Genomic DNA, 25,752 nt, shown 5'->3' with positions numbered 1-25,752 from the left:
GCAGCTCCATTCAAACCCACACAACTTCTAAATACCAGGGCCGTGTTCATTAGGGCACACAGTAGCAAAACGTTTCGGAACGAGAAACTGAAATTAGCATGTATTATTGGACCAGGAGAGGTAGTTCCTCCCAGTTAGGGATGTGCATGGTTATTCGAATATTCGAACAGACGTTAGTATTCGAATACTTGTGTGAGTATACAATTTTGTGAGAAGAAAGAAATATAGGCCTATTTTACACAGAAAATTATTTTTCTAAATTAAAATATCCATGGGACATTGTTACATACAAGGATATACCATGCCATTTCAAATTACTAATTTAATAAAACTAACTTTTTTATGTTGTTTTTATGACGTGCACAGTGCACCTCATAAAAAGACCGGCAGCCATGTGTAGCTTGTTGTTTATGTAGGCCAATCAACGTGGAAAAGAGGCTAAATGTGTAACAAGTGGAATGAAAGTTCACTTATGCAATGCAAGATGGAATAAAATTACTGAATTAAAATGTAGCGAAATGAGAAAGAATAACAACCAACAGGTAGGCTGTTGTTTTATCTGAATGGGGTTGGGGAAAAAGCACAGCATGTGGCCTCAATTAGCCTAGCTAGCTATAGCTGGCTAGCTTCTCTAGGCTACTCCAGTCAAGACAGGCACTGTTATATAGGATAATAAATAACATTGAATTGCCTTGGTGTCTCTCTCTCTCCCTCCATCCACCTGTTCGCCCCCTCTGCAGCTGCAGCAATAGAGCGCCAGCCTCTCTCCCTCCCGCAGCAGTGCTCAGGTAAAAAAAAAACAATAACACCTGTATTTCGAATATCTGACAAAAATTCATTATACTATTCAAATTTGAAATTATTTCAAACCCCCATTCCTACGTCCCCATTTTACTACATTTTGATGCCTACTGAACATGACCCTGGAAAGGCCCCCGTTGGATACTCTATGACCCATGGCTGTGCTACGACGGCCCGTCTCCCTGCTGCTCTGGCTGGGAAGGGGTAGCTGATAGCGGGAGGGAAGCCTGGGTTCCTGGGCTGATCATCCAGCAGCACCAATCTCTCTACATCCCTACCATTGAACCGCCGCCGGCAGATCTTTCACCGTCACCTTGCGCCCCTGGAAGGCTTGAGGGCCTCCTTGGATGCCATGGCCCTGGCGGCTGCCTCGTCACGCCCGTAGCCTGTGCCCAGATAGACTGTCTGGCAGCGCAGCTCGCACACCTGGCCCTCCTTCTGGGAGCGCGCCGCAGGCAGGTCGGGGATGTCCTTCAGGGGCACAAAGACGCAGCTCAGGCTCTCTTTGGACGACTCAGTGCAGGCACGCAGGATCTCAAAGTGGTCCAGGTTGGGGCCGAAGCCCCCTGCCGACACCAGCTTCCACGCCACAGCCTTGTAGAGGCGGTTGAAGAAGGGCTGGTGCTCGGCAGGTGCCTGCGGGGGTGGGCCTTGCTTGAAGGGGTTCCCAGGCTTGGTCCGCTTGGCGCAGCTGTCGTCGTCGCCCCCTGAGAATCAGCGAGATAAAAGACAACTGAGTAGGGATTCTTCCCGGCAACACTTGCTTCACCTGCAGAGGACAGATTCCAGCGGTGTGAGGGAGGCGTTGGATAGGCACCGTTTACTTCAAGGCCAAAACAAAAGCAGCAGAAAAAATACTGCTGTATGATTAATCTAACCGTAACAATGTAGAGTATGTTTGATGGAAAGTACAGAACTTTTTCCACTTTAATTGTCCCACAAATATACAGAAATGGATATACAGCATCACAGTAATTGCCGTTCAGTGTACTGAATCACTTCCATGAGTTAACAATACTGTACAACCCTGAAGCAAAGACAGGCCATTGGTCAAAGACAGGCCATTTCTTTTTTGTAGGGCTATAATATTAGCGTCAATTAAAACGTTTAAAGTTGGACTCTCCAAACTATACAAGGAATCTAAACTTTAAATAGTTTCAAATTCAAATGAAATCAACATTTATTGATCAAGTGCACAGGATACAGGTGTAAACAGTACAGTGAAATACTTACTTGCTAACTCTCTTCAACAATGCAGTACAATATCAATCAAGGATCAAATGTCAAACAAAGTCCTAAATAACAAGTAGTAATAAAAATTAGAAGGGGGGAAAAGTAATAAAAACTAAGTATGTACACAACTGAATATACAGTAGGATTTCAGCATCATACCTGCAGTCCTCTTTCCTTTCCCCAAGATTTCATCTCTGGTCTTTCGAACTGGAGCATCATTGACAACCACTCCCTCTGCCATTTCCTTGATCCTGTCCATGACAGGTTGAGGGTATCTGCAAAACAACACAGTCAGAAGAAGACTAAATTCCTTTTAGGACAGTTGACCCTTGTCTCCTGTTTTGTTTGTTTGTTTTTACATTGGTTTACTTTTTGGAATACTGTAGTAGTTTTTCATTCTGGTTGGTCCAAACTGGAGAGTATATGTTCTAGTGTTGAATGATTTTAAACCAGATGCTATGGAAGAACACCAGCAGTACCCCCCATTATAAACTCTAACTAATACTCTTTTCAACCTATCAACAGTGCAGACCCCAGCCATACTGTGCTGTCTCGGATATTTCCTTCTCACACTGTCCTTTCCAGCAGGTTTTCAACTACTATAGTGGATGCATAACCAGGCCATTGCAGCTCAGCTCAGCTCGTCTCTGTAGTATACGCCAGTTAACAGATGCTTTTATCCAGATATACTTACAGTAGTATGTGCATACATTTGGTGTGAAGTGTGAAAATGATATTACAGTAACGCTCCACATCGAAATCCATTAAAACTAAGTTCCTCTATCCATTCCTCAAACATCGCCTGTTTGAGATCTAGTTGACAAGACAGCACAAACAGACCTGGGACCAGGCTACAATACACATACCTGCAGCCCAAGAAGATGTGGTTGGCCCAGCATATGGACAGTGAGAGCAGCCTGTCCAGACTGGGGCTGGGGAAGCCCGGCTGGACTGTGGGGAACGTCTCCATGTTCCTCAGGAAAAACTCTCGTCTGGCATGCCACTGCTTGTTGGTCTCATGCCCTCCTCGGAGTGACTCCACCCACTCGACCAGGTGAGGGTTCTGGTCCAGGTACTCTGAAACAATGTCCTCTCCACTCCTCCCCTCCGCCATCACTGTAACACAGAGCAGAGACACAGGACACAATGTGTTAGGCTATATCAGTGTTACAGTGACTAGAGGCAAAAACAGGCTACTCAAGACTCAAATCAAATCAGCTGATTTGATGGGAAATTATATACCACACTAAGTAAATCCAGTGTGTTTTGTGCTCTGTCTATCATGTTTTTCTAGAGGCACGGCATCAACAGATTTATCAGGCACTGGAAGCTGTTGCTGTTCTATGATAGTTATAACACCAGAAATATGGTTATAGCCAGAGTCCTTCACCTGCAATTTGTCAGCAGCGGCTTGTTAAGAAGGAATATTATAACGCTACGGAAGCTGGAGTAGTCGTTTTCTGACATCTTTTAAAGTCACTGCTGGCATCTATTCTTTGTCATTATTGTCATCACTGCCTACCAAGCAACTTCGAGATTGTGGGGAGAGGGCGATTTAGCTATCATAACTAACGTAACGTTAGTAGGGCCAAATCAGAAAACCGCTTGTTTACGGAAGTCAATGTTGGTTTGTTGCAATGCCAGTTATCTAACATTACCGTCTCTGTTGTTACTAGCTAATTTATCATCAGAAGTGAATCCAAACATATCATTCGGTGAGTAACTTAACATCAACCGGGTTAATATATTTTACATAGCTAGCCATCCTCCAATGTGGCTAGCTAGTTAGCTAGCATTGAATTAGCATAAGACTTTAAAACAAACGCCGGGTATTAGCCTAGCTAGCAAACACAACAAACGTATGTTGTTGGCTGCACTACGCCAACGTTAGCTTCATTTGAGCAACATATACCTTACTGGATAACTATATTAAAGAAAGTTGCAGACTATATTTTATTGATAGCAAATATACAGTTCAGAACGAACCTCAAGCTGTCCAGGCAGCGCCGTTGCTGTATGAGTCATGACCAGTGATGCAAACAAGTTGACTGTCGAACTACAACTTCCACAGGATTGCGCAACAACAGATCCCACATGTTTTTGATCAAAGATATAGCTACTTCGAGATCATTTATATATTTGTTGGGGGGTTTTAGATAGAAAAAAATGATCATTACAGTAGCTAAATCAATCGTACAAGGGAAGAAAACGTTTAATGAACTTATGTTGAAACCAAAGGAAAGACTACAATTTCCATAATTCTTCACCCTCGTCATTGAAACGTCATCGGGTTGCGGCGGCGACAGAATCGGCAGTGTTGTGATTGAATGACAGGCTCAACAGTGCAATTTATGTAAACTTTGACCTGATATCCGATTTTAAGTTAATTAAAATGATTCACGAGCTCTTGTTGGCGTTAAGTGGATACCCTGGGACTATATTCACATGGAACAAACGGACAGGTTTACAGGTATATCGGGATAACGTTACCTACCTAACTACAGTACAAAGCTAGCTCTACAAAGTACAAACACCGCTGCAAGAAGCTGGCTAGCTATGTGAATCTTCTTTTTTCTCAAGTAGCTAGCTAGTGCAACTAGCTAGTAACCTTATGAATTGTTTTATTTTCTGCTTTTGTTGGCACCCATCACTAGTTTTTTTTCTATTGTTGCTGTATGTACACTTCACTATAGTTTTGTTTAGTGACTGGTGGTAAGTGTGACATGCATCCTACTGAACCTTACTCCACGATGTACATATAACTAACTGAACCATAGTTCAAGAATGCACTGTTAAGGAGTTATGAGTAAGGGGTTAACTGAACCTCTGCTACTCCTGTAGGTCTCCCAGGACCTGCCCTTTCTCCATCCCAGTGAGACCAGTGTCCTGAACCGCCTCTGCAAACTGGGATCCGATTACATTCGCTTCACAGAGTTCATAGAGCAACACACAGGCCATGTCCACCAGCAGGTGAGATAAATACCCAGAAGATGGAGTGCCAAAAGCATTTTCCTCTTCTCACTTCCTTCGTTATAACATCTGCTAAAAATGTGAATGTGACCAATAAAATGTGATTTGATTTGGAATCGAGAGACCGTTGAAGGATATCTGGGGTTCCTTCTCCAATGTTCTCCCTGCTTATCTCTTACTTTTTGATAAGGTGAAGACTTGAGGAAAACTACGATTGAAGCTCGATATACTCAGGCTTTTATAAAACATTCCAGCTCATACTTCATCAGTACTACAACGGTGGATGTTGCTCGTCCGCATGCCGCTAACTCTAGCAGGCATGTAACTACACATGCATGTTGCTGGTCGAACGCCAAACTCTTCATTGAGACAATGCTGAAACCATCAATCAATGGGAGAGTCGGTGCCACATTTTCATTTCTGCCGAAATTAACATGAAAGATAAGTTATCTTGGAAATTCAGCAGGCTATGATGTGAAATAGGCTAATAATGCTGTCTTTGGTGTGCTTATCAATGCACACAAGCACCTTTTTTCCCAATCCTATCAGTAAAAATGTTTTTGTCATGCAAAAGTTTTACTGTGGGTGAACCTTCAAATGCATCTTGTCATTACAAAATGTGTAATGTGATGGGTGTCTTAATATATATTTTTTTACACAAACGCTTGATTAATTACATATTTAATCGCTCAAAACAACTAGGAACTCGTAAATCTCAGACTTCAGTACATTCAAAACAACTGGGAATGTAAAAAAATGTAGCTCCGACTGGGGAAAAATCGATTTGAATGATCATCCAACTCGGAATTCCAACTCAGGCCTTTTTCTAAAAGTCAAACTTTCTGACCTTAGATCACTGACGTTATGATTTGACCTCATATTTTTCCGTGTTCCTAGTTGTATTTAACGTGGCATCAGACACTTCATTCAGGATAAATATAGTAAGCCCTGAGTTATCCTACCCCAGAACAGATTCATTGCCATAGAAATGTACCTGGCTAAAAGGTGAGCCTTTCATCTTGACCGGTTATTCCAGGTTGAACAAAGTTACTTTGCTAACTCCTCAAACCTGATTCGTAGTATACCTCTCTGGACTAAAAAGCCAACTCAATGGAGAATCTCCATTGAAAATGCTTTTTAGTGCAGAATTACACTTAATCTGTGTCCGGGAAACCTCCCCTTAGATGGGTTTATATTTTTTAATCCTGATTAACTGGTTAAATTCTGTGAGAGTCGGTGACAATGAATCTAAACCAACTTTAGAGTGAGTGCCATGTGTTGTTGTTTTTTAGATTAAGATGTACTAGTATTACCGCAAATACTAATCAGATATAGCTCAATACTATAGTCTTAACAAGCTGTGATTGTACTTTGCAGGAGCACCACTCCATTCAGACAAACCAGGCCGGACTCAATGGGGTTTACCTGCGGGCTTTCTGCACGGGACTTGACTCCATGCTACAGCCTTATAGACAGGCTCTCCTGGACCTCGAACAAGAGGTACCGAAGATCATTTACAAAATGCATTGTAGCACTAATTAATACAATGCACATTCATAATCAATCCCACTATTGTCCTCTTCATTGCAGTTTCTTGGCGACCCGCATCTCTCCATATCTCATGTGAATTATATGTTGGATCAGGTAATGCCAGTAACTGTTTTTACTAGTTTTTCTGATTTCGATTTGCTTGTTGTACATTTGAAGTAGAATGAATTGTTTTAGACCTTTAAAGCGGTAATCCTTAATGGTAAAACAGTTTAGGATATTACAACAACAAAAAAGTTACTGCAAGCTACAAACACTGTTTTTCCCCCTCCAACGTCATTGCACGCGATAAAACAGAACAATATGTACTGCACGTTTTTTATTTGACCACACTGCTCGACGCACCTCACCTCCATTTCATCCACAAGACAAAACCAATAACAAAGTGCTGGGGGTGTACAGTGGCGCTGCCACCCTTCCACCCCTCCCCTGATTGGAGTAAACTAACGGACAAAAATACTTCTACTGCTACTTTCGCTCACATGTACTGTACATGTAGTTTACTAATTATACATATATTCCTAATTTCCTCTTTCTCCAAGTGCTGGATTTTCATCCACAGCATCCAATCCAGACAGTGGTGCTGTTTCCCCTAATGCGGATTCCATCTTTAAATGTGAACTTTCACACCTGCAGTCACAAGATCCACAGTATCTTTCAATATGTCATGAATGGAATTAGGAAATAAAATATTAATTTAACAATATACCCTAGTCATTTTATGTGATCATGTTCTTCTCTAGTTTCAGTTGCTGTTTCCCTCTGTTATGGTGGTGGTGGAGACAATAAAGTCCCAGAAGGTAAGGGCATTACAATGGAGACAATACAGTCCCAGAAGGTAAGGGCATTACAATGGAGACAATACGGTCCCAGAAGGTAAGGGCATTACAATGGAGACAATACAGTCCCAGAAGGTAAGGGCATTACAATGGAGACAATACAGTCCCAGAAGGTAAGGACATTACAATGGAGACAATACAGTCCCAGAAGGTAAGGGCATTACAATGGAGACAATACAGTCCCAGAAGGTAAGGACATTACAATGGAGACAATACAGTCCCAGAAGGTAAGGGCATTACAATACAGTCCCAGAAGGTAAGGGCATTACAATACAGTCCCAGAAGGTAAGGGCATTACAATGGAGACAATACAGTCCCAGAAGGTAAGGGCATTACAATGGAGACAATACAGTCCCAGAAGGTAAGGGCATTACAATGGAGACAATACAGTCCCAGAAGGTAAGGGCATTACAATGGAGACAAGACAGTCCCAGAAGATAAGGGCATTACAATGGAGACAATACAGTCCCAGAAGGTAAGGGCATTACAATGGAGACAAGACAATAGACCGAGAAGATAAGTGCATTACAATGGAGACAATACAGTCCCAGAAGGTAAGGGCATTACAATGGAGACAATACAGTCCCAGAAGGTAAGGGCATTACAATGGAGACAATACAGTCCCAGAAGGTAAGGGCATTACAATGGAGACAATACAGTCCCAGAAGGTAAGGGCATTACAATGGAGACAAGACAGTCCCAGAAGATAAGGGCATTACAATTGAGACAATACAGTCCCAGAAGGTAAGGGCATTACAATGGAGACAAGACAATAGACCGAGAAGATAAGGGCATTACAATGGAGACAATAAAGTCCCAGAAGGTAAGGGCATTACAATGGAGACAATACAGTCCCAGAAGGTAAGGGCATTACAATGGAGACAAGACAATAGACCGAGAAGATAAGGGCATTACAATGGAGACAATAAAGCCCCAGAAGGTAAGGGCATTACAATGGAGACGAGACAGTACAGTCCCAGAAGATAAGGGCATTACAATGGAGACAATACAGTCCCAGAAGGTAAGGGCATTACAATGGAGACAATAAAGCCCCAGAAGGTAAGGGCATTACAATGGAGACGAGACAGTACAGTCCCAGAAGATAAGGGCATTACAATGGAGACGAGACAGTACAGTCCCAGAAGATAAGGGCATTACATTGGAGACAAGTATTCACTCTCCTTCTGATATGACTGAGAAATCACACAAACACAATTACTTTGGAAGAAATGATTTAAGACACTCATAAAGCACTTTTCATACACCCATAGCGCTCTCCAAAAACTATTTGTGTTCTCAAAGGTCAACACATTTCTTATGTGACTTAGTTTAGAATTTTTCTGTAACAATACCATCTTTCTCCCAATTTAAAGTTCATCATGGTGGCTGCTGTGGTACAGGGGCACAACATTGTCACAGCGCTCAGAGCAGAGTGCATCATGGGTAGGCACAGTTGAATCAATTAGTGTGGAATATGGAAATGAGGTCATATCCTGTCTGTTCTAATTAGATCCACGGCTGTCAGATCCTGGAGACGGTGTACAAGCACAGCTGTGGTGGTCTGCCCCCTGTTCGCATGGCCCTGGAGAAGTAAGTTACGGCCACAACTTTTTCAATCAAATGTGAAGTTAGCCTCTTATAGAAGCTTTATGCATGGTTTATGCTATTACTTGGATCTATGCTGCATGTGTGGTGTCATCCTGAAACTGATGCTGCAAAGTGAAATATGCAAGCCATATTTCCAGGCAAAACCTGAAGGGGTTAAGATCCCGGGGCGTGTATTTTTTTAAAATTTGTTATTTCTCCCCTGGATAAATTATTCCCATGACACATGTCATCCCCTCCTACACATAAACACTTGAATCTATACTGATACCTGGCTGATGTTTCTTAGGGCAACACAACATAAAGGATCTCTCTTCTGTCTGTTTACTCAGGATCCTGGCGGTGTGCCACGGGGTGATGTACAAGCAGCTGGCGGCGTGGATGCTGCACGGTCTGCTGCTGGACCAGAGTGAGGAGTTCTATGTGAAGCAGGGGCCCAGCGCTGGAGGGGCCGCCGCCAACCAGGAGGAGGACGAGGAGGACCTGGGGATTGGAGGCCTCAGCGGTAAACAGCTGAAAGAACTACAGGACCTGGTGAGAGCCCTTATGCTAAGATTCAGGATCAGCTTAAATCTTCCTCAAATCTTAACTGGCTGATCTAAAGTAAGAGGAAAAACTGATTCTAGATCAGCATCTATTGTCAATTGCATCCATGTTTCCAGCTGAGAGAACTACAGAATCTAGTGAGATGGCGGGTAGAAGTTGCCCTTAGACACAGCTTCAGGTTCAGTTTATATCTTCCCCAAAATCCTAAACTTAAATATCGGGTGGAGAGGCAAAACTGACCTAAGATCAGTGTCTATGGGTAATTTCATCCTACTTCATACCTTGGCACTTTATCTGTCCACTTGGATTTGAAGTGCTTGCGTTAGTGTAAAGCGTGCACCACTACTGTTAGAGTAAAGATTGTAGGATGGATAAGATCTAAAAGTCCGTATGTACTTCCAGTCAGTTTCAGGCGGCTGATTTGGGTCATTTTCATAATGCACAAAGCAGGGAAAAACTAACTGAAACAGGGAGTGAGTACCCAGACTGGTCCAATAAGACATGCTCATTTTGGTTGTCTGTTTGAAAATGTTTTCCATTGTGTTCCCTAATGAACGATGCTGTTGTCTGTATTCCGTTGTAGAGGCTGATAGAGGAAGAGAACATGCTGGCTCCGTCCCTGCAGCAGTTCTCTCTGCGGGCTGAGATGCTGCCCTCCTACGTCCCCATCCGCGTGGCTGAGAAGATCCTCTTTGTGGGGGAGTCCGTCCAGATGTTTGAGAACCACAACCACAGCCCGTCCAGAGCTGGTGAGAACCTGGTCCACACATGTACCTTTGTTATTAGCTGTAGCTACGTTTCACGTTGACTTGTTAATGATTTAGCTACAGTAGGGAAACAGTAGAGGGAGGAGAAAGGGGGCGTTTTCTGTCTTTTCACCCTCACTCAGGTAAGCACCATTAGTATTATTGCTGATTTTGGCATCTATTTGATTTGCTTTGGTTGCTACGCTTCTCTAAACTTCAACAACAAAAAAATCACCAAACTATCTCGCCGAGCACTACTTCAATGTAACATATTGCGACAATATCACTTCAGGAGATCCACGTTTAACTTGGAATGAAAGATTTTGGAACATTTGATGCATCATGTTTTCCTCCCTCTGTGTGTGTTTGTGTCCAGGCTCTATACTGAAGCACCAGGAGGACATGTTTGCAACAGAGCTGCACCGTCTCAAACAGCAGCCCCTCTTCAGCCTAGTGGACTTTGAGAACCTCATAGACGGCATCCGCAGCACCGTGGCAGAGGTGGGCTTCGCACTTCAACATATCTGAGGAAATGTCAGATATGTGTTTGTAACGTCTGCTGCAACTTCCCACTATCAGCTGGACAAAAAGGTCCTGTTCTATTCAGTTGATATTAGGGCCATATTCATCTCAATAACTCCATACATTAGTCGTCGGTATGTGAATCCAATCAACAGTTGGTGAATGAATGTATCCTTCTATTTGCAGCACCTGTGGACATTAATGGTGGAGGAATCTGATCTCCTGGGGCAACTGAAGGTTTGTATTTGGACTATCTAGCTGTGACAGTTTACAGTTGATTTCAGATTGTTAGTGGTCATGTTTGAGCTCGACTACATTGCTGTCAGACTGCTGAGAATCACTTATCTACAAATCCCCTTGCATCTCAAATAAATACTCCTTATGTGATCAAGATGAGTGATTCTGTGCCTCGCCTTGTTAAAGCTGACCCCTCAAATACGCCCGTTTCTCTTTCCCTGTAGATCATAAAGGACTTTTACCTGTTGGGCCGTGGCGAGCTGTACCAGGTGTTCATTGACCACGCTCAGCACATGCTCAAGACCCCGCCCACGGCTGTCACTGAACACGGTATGTTTACAGATCCAGGATCAGTTTACTCTAACAGACATCTAAACTTGATAGAGCATTCTACCTCCTAAGGGCCTACTTCATCTTATGGAAAATTCCCCCTTTATTGAATCACAAACCATGGTCATGTTGAAATACTTAAACATGCAGTTTAAACTGGATCCTAACTTCCTCCCTTTCTTGAAGTGATCACTGTTCTAACACTGTGGCTAGGTCAAAGTAGGGGTTCCAGTAAATATCTTTCACCAACCCAGTCATTTCTGATTGTTATTATTCCAAGGAAGGAAGGAAGGAAGGAAGGATGCCGTACAGAAGAATATGAACAGGTTCATGTGTATTGCAGTCATTCTTTGGATCTAACAGTGGCTGTTTTCTCCACCCCTTCTTCCACAGATGTAAATGTGGCCTTTCAGCAGGCTGCCCACAAGGTGTTGTTGGACGACGACAACCTCCTGCCTCTCCTGCACCTCACCATCGACTACCAGGGGAAGGAGAGCAAAGGTTTGTTCCTCAGAGTGGCTTTTCATTGGAGCAGAAACCCTCTACTAGGACTCTAGGAGATCTAACTGTATGTTTAACTAGAGCTGCTTAGAGTTCTCTCTTCACTCCCTACTAGACCTGGAGCTCCCTGTTTATTTGAGTATTTGTTTTTGAAATACTTATTTTTATTGTATTTTATAATACATGCCAATACATTAAGTGTATTTCCAAATGCATTCCAATATTCAGCTAGTTGTATTTTCAAAGAAAAATGTACTTTGAAATATCTTTTGAAAGTAATTGAAATACCCTAAATAGTATTTGAACACAGGTCTGCTCCCTACTACCTCATGGCCCTAACTTACTCTTCCATATTTGCAGATCTGTAATATGGCGGAAGGTCCACCATGACACTTCTTATACCATTCAGATCTGTAAACATGGAAAGGTCAGGGCCAAGGGGAAGGGGTAAGGAAATATTGGGACTGGCGGCTGTGTGCTCCAGTATATTTTCTTGTAACCAGTTGCTGCCATCTGGTGGCTAACTGTAAGACAGTCTATGCATGCCTGTCTTGGTCATCTCTCCCTCATCTCTCCTGCTATAACCTGGGAACACCAGATGAGAGAAGGCAATCTGATGGATGTGTACTGGGAAGTCACCTGGTATCTTTTTAAAAGCAGACGAGAAAAGAAGGCTGTTGAACTTGGCACCCATATCCACATAATAGTGCACTATTCTTCAAAAAGTTCTGGTCAAAGTAGTGCACTTCATAGGGAATAGGGTGCTATTTGTGATGGTCCATTCTTCTATGTCTTCTACCCAGTGTGTGCCATCTTGTGAACAATGTGATGGAGTGGATCAGAGGATGTGGAGAGAGGAATGGAGTGTGTGTTATTTGGCTGAATAACAAAAAAAATGTAAAAAAAATTATAAATACATTAAAAAAAATGTAGGATCGTTGTCCTTCTCTCCCAATTGCGCTCCGGTACTGTTCAACCACGACCTCAGGCCATGCTCTCCACCATTTTGAATTTCCTTCATCACCATTCTTTTATTAAGGTCTGTTCTGTGGTATTTATTTAGCCTACCCCACCACTAATGCGCAGAGATGTTGAGATGAGTCGACCAAGAAATCTGTCACAGGCTGTATAATTGATGACAAGACAACCAATGGGGCCATGCAGCAGCATGGGCTATTGTTAAAAATATAGGCTATTGTTAAAAAATAGTCTAAGTTTGTAACATTACTAAAGTTGTCTATCAAGTGTAAAATTTGAGTTCAACAGAACCAGTTACAACTGACGTATCTGATCATCAATCGATTAGAGAAAAAGCTACTTGTTTTTAACACAGTGGCCACAACCTATCACCTAGGTAGGTGCTTGTTTAGTAGCCTATGTTGAACCTTCTTATGACAGCCTACTTCAAAAACAAATGGTACATAGTCACAAAAGTATATGGGGTGTTTGTTAAATTCTTTTTAACCAAAAAATGAATGGGGTGAATTTGGAGCAGCAGTTTTATTTGTTTGTTCCTGTGAGCGTTTTAAAAATATTTTTTTAGCAGAGCAGGAGGAAGGATGTTGAGCGGCAGAGTGGTTAACTAAGACTGTTCCATGAGTGAGATTTCAAACCGCTCAACTCTCCTGACATACTCTGGTGTGGAGCCATCCTGTGGCTAACGGTATGATTGTGTTCTCAGATGCCACAGGGACCAGGGAAGGGGCCACTCCCCCACAGGAGTCCTCCCCCAGGGAGGTGCCCCCTACGGGCTGGGCTGCTCTGGGCTTGGCCTACAAGGTCCAGTGGCCCCTGCACATCCTCTTCACCCCTGCCGTTCTGGAGAAGTGAGTATTGTACAGCAGGCAACGTCTGCCTCCCAAATGGTCCCTTATTCCCTATATAGTGCACTACTTTTGACCAGGGCCCAATGTGATCGCTGCAGGACCCGTAACAGTGGAGAAGTTTAGCCTCGTGCTTCAATGCTCTTAGTAGTTGTGGAAATCGACACAATATTGCTTTTTACTTTGTGCATTGCTGACTCTACCTTTAACATGATATCCATTAGCAAATGTTTGTGCAAACAGACAATGGAATATTTTAACATTACACTCCCAGTTTATTAGGTACACCACCCCTTTCACGAAAATGGATCTCCCTACAGACAGAGAGTCTATGGCTTGCTATATAATTTTTATTTTACCTTTTATTTAACCAGGCAAGTCAGTTAAGAACAAATTCTTATTTTCAATGATGACCTGGGAACAGTGGGTTAACTGCCTGTTCAGGGGCAGAACGACAGATTTGTACCTTGTCAGCTCGGGGGTTTGAACTCACAACCTTCCGGTTACTAGTCCAACACTCTAACCACTAGGTTACCCTGCCGCCCCAGGTAGACAGGCATTGAGGCATTCAGTTACTGTTCGGTTGAACGTGAGAATGGGCAAAATGACTGACCTAAGTGACTGGTATGATCGTTGCTGCCAGGCGTCCCGGATCCAGTATCTCACAAACGGCTGCCCTCCTGGGCTTTTCACGCATAATAGTGTCTAGGGTTTACAGAGAATGGTGTGACAAACAAAAAACCATCCAGTCAGCGTCAGTCCTGCGGGCAAAAAACGCTCGTTGATGAGAGGTTGAAGGAGAATGGTAAGAATCATGCAATCTAACAGTTGGGCCACAAACAGGCAAATAACGGCGCAGTACAACAGTGGTCTGCAGTACGGCTTTTCGCAACGCAGAACTCGCCAACCTTTGTCACAGATGGGCAATTGCATCAGACGACCACACTGGGTTCCACTCCTAACAGGTACAAACAAGAAGAAGTGGCTCCAGTGGGCAGGCCATCACCAACACTGGACAACTGAGGAGTGGAAAAACATTGCCTGATCCGACGAATCCGTGTCCTGTTGCATCATGTTGATGGCAGATGTAGGATGAGTCCATGGAACCCATCCTGCCTGGTGTCAATGGTACAGTCCGATGGATGCTGGTAGACCATAGCCAATCTGCAGCAACTGTGTGGTGCCATCATGTCAGCATGGAACCCATCCTGCCTGGTGTCAATGGTACAGTCCGATGGATGCTGGTAGACCATAGCCAATCTGCAGTAACTGTGTGGTGCCATCATGTCAGCATGGAACCCATCCTGCCTGGTGTCAATGGCACAGTCCGATGGATGCTGGTAGACCATAGCCAATCTGCAGCAACTGTGTGGTGCCATCATGTCAGCATGGAACAACATCCCTGTGGAACATTTCCGGCTTGTAGAATCTATTCCCCAAAGAATTCAGGCTCATAACTCATCTTGGAAAACATAATGATTTATTATTTAAATATTGAAAGAGCTGGGGCTACGGAGAGAAACAAAACGGTGCTGTTACAGGCCATGTGGTAAACAACAGTGCACTGTGGATGGAGGTGTGAGCATGCGGGTCTGGACAGAGGAGATGTAGTCATTGATTGTGTGCATCTGTAAGTTGTTGTTTCTTAGGTCTGTATTTGGTTATTAACTAAAAAAGTGAATCCGGGCTGTTCTGGAGGCAAAGGGGTGTCTGACCCAGTACTAGATGGTTATACCTAATACACTTGTCAGTGAGTGTATATAACCACTGGAGGCAAAGGGGTGTCTGACCCAGTACTAGATGGGTATACCTAATACACTTGTCAGTGAGTGTATATAACCACTGGAGGCAAAGGGGTGTCTGACCCAGTACTAGATGGGTATACCTAATACACTGGACAGTGAGTGTATATAACCACTGGAGGCAAAGGGGTGTCTGACCCAGTACTAGATGGGTATACCTAATACACTGGTCAGTGAGTGTATATAACCACTGGAGGCAAAGGGGTGTCTGACCCAGTACTAGATGGGTATATCTAATACACTGGTCAGTGAGTGTATATAACCACTGGAGGCAAAGGGGTGTCTGACCCAGTACTAGATGGGTATACCTAATACACTGGACAGTGAGTGCATGTAACCACTGTAGGCAAAGGGGTGTCTGACCCAGTACTAGATGGGTATACCTAATACACTCGTCAGTGAGTGTATATAACTACTGTAGGCAAAGGGGTGTCTGACCCAGTACTAGATGGGTATACCTAATACAATGGTCAGTGAGTGTATATAACCATTGTTTGTACCGTCATGTTTTCGTATTGCATTCCTCACAAGTTCTCTGTTCATATTTGGGGCGGCAGGTAGCCTAGTGGTTAGAGCGTTGGACTAGTAACCGAAAGGTTGCAAGTTCAAATCCCCGAGCTGACAAGGTACAAGTCTGTTCTGCCCATGAACAGGCAGTTATCCCATTGTTCCTAGGCCGTCATTGAAGTTAGAATTTGTTCTTAACTGACTTGTCTAGTTAAATAAAGATTTAAATATATATATAGAACTTGTTTTTATTTTCCTTATGATCAGTTGTGTCCGATTCAGTTTAGACTTAGCTAGTCTTCCTGAAACTGACACTATCGTCATGGCATAATCACGACCGTGTCCTGTCCCCCAGGTAAAATGTAATATTCACGACCGTGTCCTGTCCCCCAGGTATAATGTGATATCCCTGACTCTGTCCTGTCTCCCAGGTATAATGTAATATCCCTGACTCTGTCCTGACTCTGTCCTGTCTCCCAGGTATAATGTGATATCCCTGACTCTGTCCTGTCTCCCAGGTATAATGTGATATCCCTGACTCTGTCCTGTCTCCCAGGTATAATGTAATATCCCTGACTCTGTCCTGTCTCCCAGGTATAATGTAATATCCCTGACTCTGTCCTGTCTCCCAGGTATAATGTAATATCCCTGACTCTGTCCTGTCTCCCAGGTATAATGTAATATCCCTGACTCTGTCCTGTCTCCCAGGTATAATGTAATATTTCGTTACTTGCTGAGTGTGCGTCGGGTGCAGTCTGAGCTGCAGCACTGCTGGGCTCTACAGATGCAGAGGAAACACCTCAAATCCAACCAGACAGACGCTGTCAAGTGGAGGCTACGTAACCACATGGCTTTCCTGGTGGACAACCTGCAGTACTACCTACAGGTGATTATATCTCCAGGAAGACACTGTCACAGTAGTGTGTGCATACGTTTTCATACTTGTCCCCCGTGGGAATCGAACCCTTGCTTTCCAAGTGCCATGCTCTACCAACTGAGCCACACGGAACCACAACCACGTGTCATCTGTACATCCAAAGACTAAGTACTGTACAGTGCATCTGGTCTGTTTTTAAGAATAGAGAGCAGTAGTAAAGACAAGACTGTATAGTTTTTTTACCTGTTCATATTCAGCTTTGGGAGGAAATTTGAGAGGCTCAATGCACCATACTCAGTTTACCATGGCCATATTAATGCAAACAAGCATTCCTTTCTTTGTTCTACAACTACAATGCACATTTGTTTTTGCTCCTCTTTCAAAACTGGTCCCATATCTGTATAGCCAGCTCAAAGGAAGTCATAGGAGTTGGCAAGACAACACATCTATTCCTATGACCAGGCTATGAATGACCTTGTTGTTGGTGCCATATTTCTAACATGGCTGTGCTGCTCCTCCTCTCTCCTCTCTCCTCCCTCCTCTCTCAGGTGGACGTGCTGGAGTCTCAGTTCTCTCAGCTGCTGCAGCAGATCAACTCCACCAGAGACTTTGAGAGCATCCGGCTGGCCCACGACCACTTCCTTAGCAACCTGCTAGCACAGTCCTTCATCCTGCTCAAGCCGGTTAGCGTCTCAATTTATTAGCATTTGACGTGAATACAATGTGGCAGTAATTTAAGGCCACTTCAACGACTTCTTTACTGCAGTCACGTTATGCAGATGATCAGATTGCCATGTCACTTTGATATGGTTCCTGACAAGGTAACCACTTACCAGCCAATGGCACAACGCGACTGAAATGAAGACAACCTTGAACGTGTTACTGCGCGTTGAGTGCTAATCATGGATAACAACACTATCAAATTAGGATTCAGCCTTGAATGACCACTTAGCTATGGTTTCCCATTCATTTTTGAATTTTGTCCAATGTCTTCTCTCCTATCCCAGGTGTTCCACTGTCTGAATGAGATCCTGGAGCTGTGTCATAACTTCTGCTCATTGGTCAGCCAGAACGTGGCTCCGCTGGATGAGAGAGGAACAGCCCAACTGGACATCTTGGTCAAGGTAAGGCTGTCTGCTAGAACTGCTAACAATAACCTTTCACCCATTGTCACGCCTATATTACTATATTATAGTAATTGCTTGTAATCTTTGGTGCTAAATGGCCAATGCAAACAATGAAGTACTTCATCTGTAATTTCAGGGTTTCAGTCGTCAGTCCTTCCTGCTCTTCAAGATCCTGTCAGGTGTCAGAAACCACCAGATCAACTCTGACCTGGCTCAGCTGCTGCTCAGGCTGGACTACAACAAGTACTACACCCAGTCAGGAGGCACCCTGGGCAGGTAGGGACCTGACATGACACTACACTACACCCTGGGCAGGTAGGGACCTGACATGACACTACACTACACCCTGGGCAGGTAGGGACATGACACTACACTACACCCTGGGCAGGTAGGGACATGACACTACACTACACCCTGGGCAGGTAGGGACCAGACATGACACTACACCCTGGGCAGGTAGGGACATGACACTACACTACACCCTGGGCAGGTAGGGACATGACACTACACTACACCCTGGGCAGGTAGGGACCTGACATGACACTGCACCCTGGGCAGATGGGGACCTGACATGACACTACACTACACTACACACTGGGCAGGTAGGGACATGACACTACACTACACCCTGGGCAGGTAGGGACCTGACACTACACCCTGGGCAGGTAGGGACCTGACATGACACTACACCCTGGGCAGGTAGGGACCTGACATGACACTACACCCTGGGCAGGTAGGGACCTGACATGACACTACACCCTGGGCAGGTAGGGATCTGACATGACACTACACTACACCCTGGGCAGGTAGGGATCTGACATGACACTACACTACACCCTGGGCAGGTAGGGACCAGACATGACACTGCACCCTGGGCAGATAGGGACCTGACATGACACTACACTACACTACACACTGGGCAGGTAGGGACATGACATGACACTACACTGCACCCTGGGCAGGTAGGGACCTGACATGACACTACACTGCACCCTGGGCAGGTAGGGACCTGACATGACACTACACTGCACCCTGGGCAGGTAGGGACCTGACATGACACTACACTCTACCCTGGGCAGGTAGGGACCTGACATGACACTACACCCTGGGCAGGTAGGGACCAGACATGACACTACACCCTGGGCAGGTAGGGACCAGACATGACACTACACCCTGGGCAGGTAGGGACCTGACATGACACTACACCCTGGGCAGGTAGGGACCTGACATGACACTGCACCCTGGGCAGGTAGGGACCAGACATGACACTGCACCCTGGGCAGATAGGGACCTGACATGACATGACACTACACCCTGGGCAGGTAGGGACCAGACATGACACTACACTGCACCCTGGGCAGGTAGGGACCTGACATGACACTACACTGCACCCTGGGCAGGTAGGGACCTGACATGACACTACACCCTGGGCAGGTAGGGACCTGACATGACACTACACTCTACGCTGGGCAGGTAGGGACCTGACATGACACTACACCCTGGGCAGGTAGGGACCTGACATGACACTACACCCTGGGCAGGTAGGGACCAGACATGACACTACACCCTGGGCAAGTAGGGACCTGACATGACACTACACCCTGGGCAGGTAGGGACCTGACATGACACTACACCCTGGGCAGGTAGGGACCTGACATGACACTACACCCTGGGCAGGTAGGGACCTGACATGACACTGCACTCCACCCTGGGCAGGTAGGGACCTGACATGATGCGATCAGCTCCCCCTCTACCAATCCTAACCAATCGTGGGGAACAGAGCCGGTCCCGTCCTCCCTGGGGCCCTAAGCAAAATTCTGCTAAGCGCCCCTCCTACCTGACCTGTAAACCATTTGCCATTGTCACACCTGACACCCCAGTGTTCCCACTACAATCCTCCCTCCTTTAAAACAGTTTGCTCCATCTGTCAGTCTAAGAATAAGTAGACCTATACAGAACAGAATGAGGTATAAACAAACAATATTTAATGAATATAATTTCTATAGAATCTTAAGATAATTGAATATTAACATAAATAAGAAATTGTAGAAAATAATCCAATATAACAGTGAGCTTTGTCTCTGCTGCCTGGTAATTAGTCCAGTCCTCACATGTAGCTTTGTCTATACAATGTAAACATGAGCCTATAGGCTATGGCTGCAGCTATATGTCTCAAAATAGTCCAATAAAACCTATACAGCTGTGTGATTAGCTTTGGTTCCCTCTACAGCCTGGGCATGTTCAGCATCAGCATGGACACCAGTCTATCTGGACTGTCTGGAAGAAATGGAGGAAGTATGTCACATAGTTATGTAAGCAGTCATTTACACACATGCACTTCTGCCATACAATCTTACAATGCTACTAAGTGTCCAAACATTTGAATTCAAATCTTACCATCAAAATATTCCTCTTCTGCTCATTCTTGATGCAAAGTCATCAAAGGACATGTGTTTCCCCACGTCATGATGTATGCTCATGATGGCCAGACCACCCAAACCTTCCTGTGACATGAAGACCTCAGGTAGCTTTTGATGAGCTTTTATTTTGAAAAGCTCCTCTCTGCCGATTCTACTGTTACTGGTAGGGTGACTGCAGTACTTAGGGCCGTCCAGAGGTTAGGATAGAGTTCCTCCAGGTTGTTCTCACAGAGAAAGGAAAGGCAGTCATCTGATGGCAGATCAGGTACATTCTGAATCTCATGTGGCAGATCCATTCCACTGATGTCACAGACATCTCTGAAGGTTAGAGAGTTTAACTTCCATGCACTGAGCCTTAAGATTCACTGGACATGTGAGAGGCAGTACTGAAGTTCAGCAATACTCCATATTTGGTTTTCACCTGGTTGAGTGTTTCAAATCTCTCATCCGTGGATGTCACAGCAGAGTCGATCACAATGTTGAAGTAGTTGACTTCAAGGTTTTTCAGTGCGTCAGTCACTGGTTCATCAGGAGCCTCGTAGCTGAAATACCTCTTGCTGTTTCTGTCTCTTCTCTTTCAGAAAAGCCTCCACATTAATTTCTTCACAAATGCTGTTGTCTGGGCCTCAGAGAATCCAGTTTCCCGGTGTGAAGTGAGGGAGGCCTCTGCATTTGAGATTAAATTCACGGCGATATCCAACTGCATTGAGGTGGATTGGAGGAGCTTGTTCACCTTGTTTGTCATTGTCAGTATCTTACACCTTACGACACAGCAAATCAAGAAGTGGTAGGACACAACTTCCTCTGCAAGTGCTTGTGCCTCCACTTTGGCCGCAGGATCGTTGATCGTCTGTCTGGCTTCCAGTAATGCCTCCCAAACCTCAGAAGCCTGATACCTGATGGCATGAACACTTTGGAGCCTACTCTCCCATCTTGTGAAGCCTGATACCTGATTGCATGAACACTTTGGAGCCTACTCTCCCATCTTGTGAAGCCTGATACCTGATTGCATGAACACTTTGGAGCCTACTCTCCCATCTTGTGAAGCCTGATACCTGATTGCATGAACACTTTGGAGCCTACTCTCCCATCTTGTGAAGCCTGATACCTGATTGCATGAACACTTTGGAGCCTACTCTCCCATCTTGTGAAGCCTGATACCTGATTGCATGAACACTTTGGAGCCTACTCTCCCATCTTGTGAAGCCTGATACCTGATTGCATGAACACTTTGGAGCCTACTCTCCCATCTTGTGAAGCCTGATACCTGATTGCATGAACACTTTGGAGCCTACTCTCCCATCTTGTGAAGCCTGATACCTGATTGCATGAACACTTTGGAGCCTACTCTCCCATCTTGTGAAGCCTGATACCTGATTGCATGAACACTTTGGAGCCTACTCTCCCATCTTGTGAAGCCTGATACCTGATTGCATGAACACTTTGGAGCCTACTCTCCCATCTTGTGAAGCCTGATACCTGATTGCATGAACACTTTGGAGCCTACTCTCCCATCTTGTGAAGCCTGATACCTGATTGCATGAACACTTTGGAGCCTACTCTCCCATCTTGTGAAGCCTGATACCTGATTGCATGAACACTTTGGAGCCTACTCTCCCATCTTGTGAAGCCTGATACCTGATTGCATGAACACTTTGGAGCCTACTCTCCCATCTTGTGAAGCCTGATACCTGATTGCATGAACACTTTGGAGCCTACTCTCCCATCTTGTGGCACTCGGTTATGTTCATGTGTTTCTTCAAAACACTCCATCTTTGTGTGCCAGCTGAAAATAAGGTGAAGAGCTTTTGCACATGCCCAAATGTTTAGAGTAGGTGCGCCACATGGGATGAACACGACTCTGGGATTTTTTTGGAGCAGTCTAGCTTTACTCCTTGGTGCTTGCCCTTCATGTTGCCCCCATTATCATAAGCTTGCCCTCTGCAATCTTCAAATGGAATCTTCAGCTCGTTCAGCTTATCTAAGATGACAGTGGACACCAGTCCAGATAGACTGGTGTCCATGCTGATGCTGAAAATGCCCAGGCTGTAGAGGGAACCAAAGTTAATCACACAGCTGTATTCAAGCCTGTTGTAACCTCAACATTCACAAAGCCAAGGAAGTGCTCCTTGATCTCTGGCTTTCCCTTAAAGCCACGCTTCTCAGAATAATGGACATTTGTTCCTGGTGACTAATGTTAGGTTCAAGATAATGGAGAAGTACTTTGTCTTTTACTTGAGTCATCATTGCTTCTAGAATCTTGTCACTCACAATCTGTATCAGCTCATTCTGTGTGCGCTTCCCAAGGTAATGAACATGTCTCTCCATCTTTAATTTTGCTGAGATGGATTTTCCATAACGGGGTCAAATTTTGCCAGTAATTCAACCTCTTTTCGGAAGTTTCCATTCTGGTTGGAAGAGTTTGTCTGATGAACCACAGAATGCTAGGTTTCTTTCAGCAAGAGACTGGGTGATACTTATTAAACGTGTAAAGACATCTCGCCATCTCTTTCTTTCAGCCTCAAATTGTCATTTGTATCTGGTCAAGAGTCTGTCCCCGACTTAGGCGCAGATCAAGTTCTCTCCACTTAATCATATTGTTTGTGTTCAGGACGACTCTCATGGTGTTTCAGAATGGCGTTGATATTTGACCAGTCATTCATGCCTTCCTTTATTATTTTGTAGTCTTTAGTAAAAAAGAGCTTACAGCAAAAACAATGCAGTGTTTTTGGTTATGAAAGCCAGCTCCTGGTAATCTTTTCCCCAATTAGCCAGCTCCTGGTAATCTTTTCCCCAATTAGCCAGCTCCCGGTAATCTTTTCCCCAATTAGCCAGCTCCCGGGAATCTTTTCCCCAATTGGCCAGCTCCCGGGAATCTTTTCCCCAATTGGCCAGCTCCCGGGAATCTTTTCCCCAATTAGCCAGCTCCCGGGAATCTTTTCCCCAATTAGCCAGCTCCCGGGAATCTTTTCCCCAATTAGCCAGCTCCCGGGAATCTTTTCCCCAATTAGCCAGCTCCCGGGAATCTTTTCCCCAATTAGCCAGCTCCCGGGAATCTTTTCCCCAATTAGCCAGCTCCCGGGAATTTTTCCCCCATTTAGCCAGCTCCCGGTCATCTTTTCCCCATTTAGCCAGCTCCTGGTCATCTTTTCCCCAATTAGCCAGCTCCTGGTCATCTTTTCCCCAATTAGCCAGCTCCTGGTCATCTTTTCCCCAATTAGCCAGCTGTCTCTGTAATAAGCCTGATGGAAACCTCTTCTAGACTTGTCTTTAGGTTAAAAAAAACCCAGTCCTAGTTTGAATGGACCTCAGCGCACCAACTCAGTCCTCATAAAGTCTGTTAAGACTGGGGGCCAATCTGCTGGGTCATTTGGTTGAGCAGCAACTGTTCTATTAGGGTCTGAGCTGCTTGTATCTGATGCTGGCTGTACACCTCTGGTTGTGCTAGTACTGGCTGAGGCTGTACTTCACCTGGGTCTGTGTTAGTGCTTGTCGAAGACTGCTGTATTGGGTCTGTGTTAGTGCTTGCTGAAGACTGCTGTATTGGGTCTGTGTTAGTACTTGTCGAAGACGGCAGTACCGGGTCTAGTTCTGGCTGAGGCTGGATGTGGATCAACTGAGTCTGTGCTTGTACTGACTGATGATCCAGCATCTCCACTACTGACAAACTGAAGCATAGCACCTGTAAATTATAGATGAATACTATTCATTTGATCCTCTGCATCAGGCCCATTCAAACTGGCTTCCCCAGATTTCCTTTTATACATTTTCAAATAGAAAATACTATTTATACTATGGCTTGGCTGAATTATTATTATTACTGAGAGATGTGCATCCATATTGCCCAGTATGCCCAGCTAATCAACTTTTAAATTCAATATATACATCAATAGTCAATTTATTGCTTTCCATCTTGCATTAGTCCAGAGTTGTAACTAAACCTTGACTGAGAGACTAGATAATCATTGTCTTGTTTTAAAATTGTGTGCCTATGAGGAGTGCAGAGGTTGTTGCTGGAAAGCGCGAGTTTCATTTCGTGCACATCTTTTCTGCGCTGCAGTTTATAAACACTGTTGCCCTTTGTATTTCACTCTCACATTTGTCAAGCACAAAGTCACAGAACACAGCCCTGGAAGTGTCTGGCAAGCAACAGACAGACCAGGAGATGCACTGCCCAGCAAGACAGACTACAGAGAGATGCACTGCAAGCTAGTACATCAACTTAACATTACTGTTATTTGCTGACATCAAACAAGTTTACCTGTTTGCTGATCCCGCAATTCACTCTCATGGTGTTTTCTCCTTTCGTGACCAGAAGGATAGTTCCACTTCATCCTCTCATCGAAGTTGTAAACATTGACACCCGCTTTGACACGAGGGGAGGCAGGGCCCTACGCATCTTGCGTAGTGAGCGTATAGGGCTGCTCGGCTCTGGTGGGGAAAATGCAAAACTGACCCAAGATCAGCGTCTAGGGGGAACTTAACCCTACACACCCCTCAACACTGATACCTGTATTTTGCCTTCATTTGCAGTTTCTGATTGGGAGAGAAAATGGAGGATGATTTCCAGATGAGGTCTTGAGTAACAAGCGTTCCAGACCATTTATCTTCAAGTCGGATGGAAGGACTTGAAAATCAGTATGTTGTTGCATAACCCCATTGTGTCCTGAAACCTCTTCGTTTCAATTGTTATTCTGTATGGTTCCTCTAGCCTGGTCCCAGATCTGTTTGCTCTGTATGAGTTGGCTATACAGCACAAACCGATTTGAGAACAGGCTGTGTTACTTACCCTATTGTATAAATTGTAAATACTGTATCATTAATGTGTGCGCCTTTTCATGAAGAAACAGACAAATAAACCATCATTAAAATGAAAGTCAGTTTATTATTCCATAAAAACAGACAGGTTAAAACTATATACAGTAGCATGCAATAGAACTGACAATACATTTAACGTGGTTGACGGTGTGTATGTAGGTACAAGTTGCTCCTAAGCACTGACACAGGGTCATATCACCCCTCATAATGGTTATGATTGCGAGTTGGGAAACTGATCCCAGATCTGAGGATAAGGGCATCTTCTACCTACAATAAACCTTTGTGTGCGAAGGGAGGCTTGGATTAGGATGAGGGTGGGGATGTGTAGTCATGATGATATTGGGGGTTGCTATGGTAACCCAGGCGCTCCCCACAGATCAGACTGTGGATTAGCCACTCGGGCGACACCATGGGTATGTCCTGTGATGTCACACTCTTCAGAACCAATGGAGGACAGGTGCGGTCTGTGACCACCACATCAAACTTGCCCACAGGAATGT

The 25,752-nt window shown here is 44.6% G+C and overlaps 3 protein-coding genes across 5 annotated transcripts in view; 1 reads left to right on the top strand and 2 right to left on the bottom strand.

Annotated features, from left to right (window-relative positions):
* LOC116359560 (protein CDKN2AIP homolog A-like) overlaps positions 1-4,132 on the bottom strand; it is a 24,376-nt gene extending 20,244 nt beyond the window's left edge. Inside the window, exons 1-4 of the mRNA XM_031812392.1 lie at positions 4,021-4,132; positions 2,901-3,150; positions 2,194-2,309; positions 1,115-1,508 (exon numbers count right to left, since the gene is read on the bottom strand). Coding sequence (XP_031668252.1) covers positions 1,115-1,508; positions 2,194-2,309; positions 2,901-3,148 — 758 coding nt within the window. The 5' untranslated portion in view covers positions 3,149-3,150; positions 4,021-4,132. The remainder of the gene's footprint in view (positions 1-1,114; positions 1,509-2,193; positions 2,310-2,900; positions 3,151-4,020) is intronic.
* Positions 3,606-25,310, top strand: LOC109877227 (gamma-tubulin complex component 4). 3 transcript variants are annotated; one of them, XM_031812632.1, is made up of 19 exons: positions 4,327-4,504; positions 4,876-5,004; positions 6,382-6,504; positions 6,595-6,648; positions 7,296-7,342; positions 8,205-8,214; positions 8,902-8,981; positions 9,329-9,530; positions 10,126-10,291; positions 10,665-10,789; positions 10,997-11,047; positions 11,272-11,377; positions 11,771-11,878; positions 13,560-13,704; positions 16,719-16,896; positions 17,436-17,570; positions 17,895-18,011; positions 18,151-18,290; positions 24,968-25,310. In XM_031812632.1, the coding sequence occupies exons 1-19, from the start codon at positions 4,427-4,429 to the stop codon at positions 24,972-24,974; spliced, it is 2,001 nt and encodes a 666-aa protein (XP_031668492.1). In that variant the 5' UTR covers positions 4,327-4,426; the 3' UTR covers positions 24,975-25,310. The 3 variants fall into 3 exon arrangements, with proteins under 3 accessions (XP_031668493.1, XP_031668491.1, XP_031668492.1); XM_031812633.1 differs by lacking the exons at positions 4,327-4,504; positions 8,205-8,214 and adding an exon at positions 3,606-3,749 and having other exon boundaries at positions 7,296-7,352; XM_031812631.1 differs by lacking the exon at positions 8,205-8,214 and having other exon boundaries at positions 4,309-4,504; positions 7,296-7,352.
* The window catches only part of LOC109877446 (TP53-binding protein 1-like), a 57,208-nt gene continuing 56,755 nt past the window's right edge, over positions 25,300-25,752 (bottom strand). Inside the window, 1 exon segment of the mRNA XM_031812391.1 lies at positions 25,300-25,752. Within this exon segment, the coding sequence (XP_031668251.1) occupies positions 25,556-25,752 (197 nt within the window). The 3' untranslated portion in view covers positions 25,300-25,555.

Source organism: Oncorhynchus kisutch, unplaced genomic scaffold (genome assembly GCF_002021735.2).
Source record: "Oncorhynchus kisutch isolate 150728-3 unplaced genomic scaffold, Okis_V2 Okis03b-Okis08b_hom, whole genome shotgun sequence".
Taxonomy (NCBI): Eukaryota; Metazoa; Chordata; class Actinopteri; order Salmoniformes; family Salmonidae; genus Oncorhynchus; species Oncorhynchus kisutch.
Note: the sequence above shows the minus strand (reverse complement) of the source record. Positions and strands in the feature narration are given on the sequence as shown.